The sequence below is a fragment of the Limulus polyphemus genome, unplaced genomic scaffold (genome assembly GCF_000517525.1).
Source record: "Limulus polyphemus unplaced genomic scaffold, Limulus_polyphemus-2.1.2 Scaffold683, whole genome shotgun sequence".
In the NCBI taxonomy this organism is placed as follows: domain Eukaryota; kingdom Metazoa; phylum Arthropoda; class Merostomata; order Xiphosura; family Limulidae; genus Limulus; species Limulus polyphemus.
The window spans coordinates 70,519-76,958 of NW_013666293.1; the positions used below are offsets into that span (position 1 = coordinate 70,519).

Sequence of the window (6,440 nt, forward strand, 5' to 3'; positions counted from 1 at the left end):
ATTATAACGCCCCTACGGCTGAAAGGGCGAGCATGTATGTTGTGACGGGGATTCGAACCCACGACCCCCAGATTGCGAGTCGAGCGCCCTAACTACCTGGCCATGCCGGGCCTTAATATGATGTATGGAATGTGTAAAGCAGAAGGAGTCTCCTTGTATCGAGGGTTGATGAAGGCGTAATGCGTTGTGTGATTTCAAGATATTTTGTACAAACATGTATATTTTTGAATTACATTTTTAACAGTTTATATAACAGGCTCTTCATTTCTTTAATATAAGAAAAACAATAATTTCTTGATGCAGATAACATTATGCTGATAAAATTTTCCATATCATTTCTCGGGAACCAAAATACCAATTTTTTAAGGTAAACGTAAACTTTTGTTCACCGAAATTATATATTTTACATGTTGTTTTTTTATATTACATAACTCATTAATTATTATTATTACAGCATGTTATAATTAAGTATTACAAATTTGTCATAAATCTCCCTTCTGAAAAACAACAGTATCTGCAAACATACTATATCTAATAGTAGAACGTTTTTATGAAACATTCCCCACAGTTAGTGGTGGTAAACTTTATTCTGCAAATGAATTAAAAGAATCATTAGGAACACACCAGCTGACAAATGATTTATACAAAACAATTCAAGTACAAAAAATAAAAAGGTGTAACAAGAAATTAATTTGTTTTTCCTCTGTTTATCAAGACGGAAAATATTTTCATTTTGGACAGAAATACATCACTGTTACATGAAAAAAACAACTTGAAACCTTAGATTTTGGGAATATTTTCAAGCTCACAAGGTACACGAATTTAAAGGAAGTTCATTATCTGCTGGGATTAAAGTATATTATCATGAACTAGATGTTACCATGTTAATGAAGCATGAACTTTTGGTCGTTTTATTTTTTCGTCGCATTTGGTGAAATTCAGTTTATAGAGTATCATCAAAATTTGATAGAACACGATGAAAATATTCTGTGTACGTTATAAACACCTAGGCTAGCGCAAACGATCAAATTCCGTTATATTTAGAAATTTAATTTATTGGATAATTAAAATGTAAGGTCCTTTGGACCATGAAACATTTATTATAAACAGTTGTAAAACGCCTGAGTTAACCGTACGGCAGTCTCTCATGCACTTTCTATTGAATGATTAATAACTGGTTTAATTCAAGTGTAGAAAGCATCTGGCTGAAACCTAAGCAGCACAGACTATCCCTGCCACGAGTATTTCTTTTCCATGTATGGGTAATATTTAGAGGAAACCAGAAATTTATTGTAAGACTTTCATTTTGATATTGATTTTTAACTAAAACCTTGGACATTATTGAAGCGTGTATTGGTTTGAAATATTTAATATCACAGAGTAATGATATTTTATCAATGTGCTCCTACTCCGATTAACTATACAAAACAGTTCTTTTTATATTAGAATAATATATAAAAAATTTGTTTTTAAAATACATTATATTTAAGCATTCGGTGCGATTAGCTTGCCTGGAATGCAAATCCAAGGACTGATGCCAATAAAACGCGCTTCGCATTTTGAGGTTGTAGGTATGTTATAAGAATAGCAGTTAAATTCACTACTCAGTCAGACAAGAGTAGATTAAGAGTTGTCGGTGGGCACTTTTGATGAGCTGCCTTCCCTCTAGTACAGGGAATCCCAAATCACGACCCACCCGATTAGCCAAGCAATTTGTTGGAATCCTTGCTCACTTGGAAAGGGAAGGAGGGGGTTACTATACTAATACATTTCAGTAAATTCAAATAGTATTGGTCGAGGATTAGAATCCCCGTCCAACCAAACATGCTCGCCCTTTCAGCCGTAGAGGCGTTATAATGTGTCGGTCAATCCCACTGTTCGTTGGTAAAAGAGAAGCCCAAGAGTTGGCAATGGGTGGTGATGACTAGCTGCCTTCCCTCTAGTCTTACACTGTTAAATTACGGACGGCTTGCGCAGATAGCCCTCGTGTAGCTTTGCGCGAAATTCAAAACAAACAAACAAATAGTATTTCTATATTTTTGTTTTTTGTTTCTTTATAAATATTTTAAAATTATTATTTTTGTAATTAATCTTATAATAAATATATACTCGTGTTTTAATGTGTCTTGCTTGCAATTCACCCCGGTACCTATTGCGACCCACCATAGTTTGAGAACCACTGCTCTAGTCTATCAGTTAGAAATTAGGGACGGCCATGCTCACATAGCCGTTTTGTATCCTTGCACAACAATTCCGAAGAAAAAAGTAAAACATGCTAATTTTATTGTAAAATTTCTATTATTCTTGCTTTAAAGATATATATATGTGAAAAATTCACACACACGTACGTTTGACAATCAGACAAACGTTAATAAATGCAAGCAAATATAACATTTTTTGCAGAATTTACACCCTCTTCGAAACCATTTTTATTCGCGGATTTGGTACTATAAGTTAGAAGAACGCTCAAAAATGCTTAACTGCAATCTTGGTTAGATTCCAGTCGACAATGATTTTTTTGGGGGGAAGGGAGACCGATTCATAGCTGAAGCTATACTAATGATTAATTAGTTCTAGTTAAAAACGTTATTGTGAAGTTTTCATTAATGTTGATACTTCTCGAATATATAGATAAATAGATAATACAACCCACGACTGAGAAGCCTACTGCAATGATTAAAGATGAGTTCGGGCATAATTTTTTAAGCTCGAGTCATTTAAACTTCTTCAGGTTTAAATCTCTGCCTATCGAAGTCCGAGGTAAAAGAAATATCTGTATATCCGACGGAGTTTGAATCTGAGCATAAAGAAACCTTTTTAGATCTAACCATGTTTATAAAAAACTAAAATCAGGTCTAATCAGATAGAAGCCTGAGCATGTTCATACAAATTAAGGTGTGATGAGATTCAGACCAGTCCGAATCATTTCTTATGGTGATCCAATCTTTCCATCATAATTCATGGAAAAACGATACAATAACTTGAATAAGACATGTCTATGATACTTTATATCCCTATAAGCATGAATTTGAATCTAAAACTTATTTTTCGTTAAATTTATAGTTAAAATTTAAGGAATTCTAACTTGTTTAAAACAAAAATTTGTTGTTAAAAATAGAACATACAGATTTAACTTTTATTTTCACACATATATAACACAACGCATAAATAGATACATGTATAATTATTTGTTTTTGTCTTTCACTGTATTAGCGAGGGTCTTTCGTTGTTCCTTCCCAATAACTCAGCCGTAAGTTAGAGGACTTGTAACACTAAAATTTATGGTTCGATACCCACGAGCGCAGATATTCCACTGCGCTTAATAACAAAAACGAACTTTCGTTATTTATTTATTTTATAATATTGTTATAGTTTCGATGTATAATTTTTTATGATGACTATTAGTTGAACATGGCTCCTGACTTTTCAAACAACACGAATTGCATGATCTTATTTTCTTTTATTCTTGCATGTTGGTTAGGGTAGCATTTGCTTTAATTTTGCAACTGACAAAAGAGTTTTATCAGACACAATTTTTAAGAAAAATTTATTGTACCATTAATTAACATTTCTTTCAGAGAAGAAGGAGTGGAAAAGTCAGGTCGTGATTACTTGAGTGTGACGTCACACTCAGCTGGACTGAATCGTGCGCGAGATTACAGAAAGTGTGATTGGCCAAACAGAATGATGGCAACATTCCAAACATTATAAAAAGGTAAAATGTTCTACTGTGAGCGAATATACAGATATTTGAAGCATACATTGATAATCCTAGCTACAACCAACAACTGAATTTGGGGCGAAGTTCGCACATTTCTCTGCTAGTCTTCCACCATGGAGTCGCAGTCCATTAATAATGTGAAGATCAATGTTGGAAACAAGTATTACACCGGTAAGTTTCAATTATCACTTCGACGTGGAAAGGCTTCAGTTTCTCACATTTTTAGTACAAAATATAGGATTTTGTTTAGTAAAGGATTAGCTATCAGTTTAACAAACAAACGATGAATGAAGCAATAGAAAGTATTTATCCTTTTATTGCTTCTGTAAAGGCTATCGCTATTTGAGTATTATTCTCAATGTTTAGATGTGCAAATCATAATTTGCTATCTTTTTTTTTTTTTTACAATATACCGTATATACTCGCAAAGAGCAACATTTTACAGAATGAGTTGTCGAATTCCGACATAATGTCGTTTCTTACAATTTTTGTATGACAGAAAGGCTTCACTTAAAAAGGAAAAAAAAACAAAAAAAAAACAGTAACTACAATATTGAAGTTGGGATTTGAACTTAATTTTGTATTTCTTGATATACCATTCAGAAAATGTTCAGAGCTAAAATGAACACAATTATATACCAACAGTGAACGGAAATGCCATTGAATGAATAAAGGCATAAATTTAAGCACAGACTTATGACATTAATATAACATTCTTAAATGAAGAAAACGCTTAAACTTTTATTTTTATTAAAAATGCTGATAAATATTCGTGTATGCTTAAAAATACAGGTTTTTCGGTAAAATAGTCTATACGTCGTAAAAGTAATTGTATGGTATTTTTTAATGCTTAACTTGATTATAAAAATAATTTAATTATGCACCATTGTACACAATATCGTCAATGATCCATTACATCTGTTTAACAATCCAATCCAGTAACCATCTTGATTTTGTATTTGATACTGTCATAATAGTAGAAATATACAGCTAATAATTGATTATTATTGAAAAGTCATAAAGAATGAAAATGAAAGAGTGAAAATGACATCCAAAAAAAACAGTAAAAGTTTAAAAAATCATGAAAATAATGAATAGCATATCGTCTTAAGGGAAAGTAACAGTAAAGTAAAAAAATAAGAAAATGAAGTGTATTTTTCTAGTTTATTATCATTTTTATTTGTATTGAAATAATATGATAAAAAAGTTTGCCGGCTTATAGAAAAATGACTAAACCTTAAGTTTCCTGTACCGGTATATTTGAGTGTCTTAGCCTAATATTCTTTCATTCAGCGATGTTCTTCAAGCACACATAAACGATCTTATTTCGTTTGTGTTATTTCTTTTGTCTCTGAGATTAATGTCTTTGTATTTTCTTATTTTACTTTAACGTTCTTTTCCATTTTGATATTTTCTATTACCCTATAACACTAAATGCAATCATTTTTACAGTCTTTCTATAAAACAGTAAGATCAATGGAAGTCCTACACCTACTCACAGGTGTTTCTGTGATGTCGTTAACCGTTCCAGCTGTAGTGCTATGATCGCCACATACGATGCTTTCAGTCAAAGATTTGCAATAACAGACGTCTCTGCGACGATCCTTGATAGCCACCAGTTATTTGAGCGCAAATTATTATTGCTGTTACTATGGTCAAAGGTCCTATATGTGAAGTAACTTTCTCGGCAATAATATATTTCAGTTAATATACCCCTAATTCAAGACCACAAACACGTAATTTCGCCAGTCTAGTTAAGGAATAATAGCAACTTTTCAGCTAGAAATACTTCTTGTCAGCTTGTTCAAGGTACTAATGTTTTTCAAACAAAACTGCACTCCTAATTTTTAACCCTCTTCCCATTCTAGTAAAGTTATTTTTCATAAAAGAATACTTTTAATTCCCGATGTAAACTTAAGTTCTTGCCATCCTGTTCAAGGAATGATAACATTTTTTATACAAAACTATACTCTTAATACTTTAGCCAATACTTGTCAGATGGAAATATTTCTTGATCGTAATTATATACTCTATCCAATTTGTTTATGAAATAACATTTTTCATACAAAACTATACTCTTAATACTTTAGCCAATACTTGTCAGATGGAAATATTTCTTGATCGTAATTATATACTCTATCCAATTTGCTTATGAAATAACAATTTTCAGACAGAAATACTCTTAATTCTTAATGTATAATCTTGCTGTTCTTCAGGTAGAAAAACTTCTATTTATTTACCATAATCATAATTCTTTCCCAGTCTTGTCGAGAATAATATGTTTGGATACTACCAGTTCTTAACGTTTTATAAATCTAATCAAGTTGTTCATATAGAAATGTTCCTAATTCTCGACAGAAAGCTTAATTTTTTTGCCAATCTAGAAACGAAAAAATAATTTCTTTTCAGAAGTAAGTACTTGTAACTTTTAATCGTAAACGCATTCTCTTGTTAGTCTAGTAGAAGTTTTTCAAATAAATATTCGTAATTCTTAACCGTAAGCATATGTTTTGTCAATCTCGTCACGGAATGACAACATTTTTCACTTAGAAAAACTTAAGTCATGACTATAAACGTTTATTTTTCCAGTGTAGTTATATTTGTTTTGTTTTTTCATATAGGAATACTTCTAATTCTTGACAGTAAACGTTATTCTTGCCAGTTTACTTATGTTTTTCTTCTATTATAGGAATACTTCTAATTCTTGATTTAAACATTT

General features: G+C 31.6%; 1 protein-coding gene across 1 annotated transcript in view; it reads left to right on the top strand.

Moving 5' to 3' along the window:
- The first annotated feature begins 3,788 nt into the window (after positions 1 to 3,788).
- The window catches only part of LOC106459927 (glutamate decarboxylase-like), an 88,044-nt gene continuing 85,392 nt past the window's right edge, over positions 3,789 to 6,440 (top strand). The window contains exon 1 of the mRNA XM_022386500.1: positions 3,789 to 3,892. Within this exon, the coding sequence (XP_022242208.1) occupies positions 3,835 to 3,892 (58 nt within the window). The 5' untranslated portion in view covers positions 3,789 to 3,834. The remainder of the gene's footprint in view (positions 3,893 to 6,440) is intronic.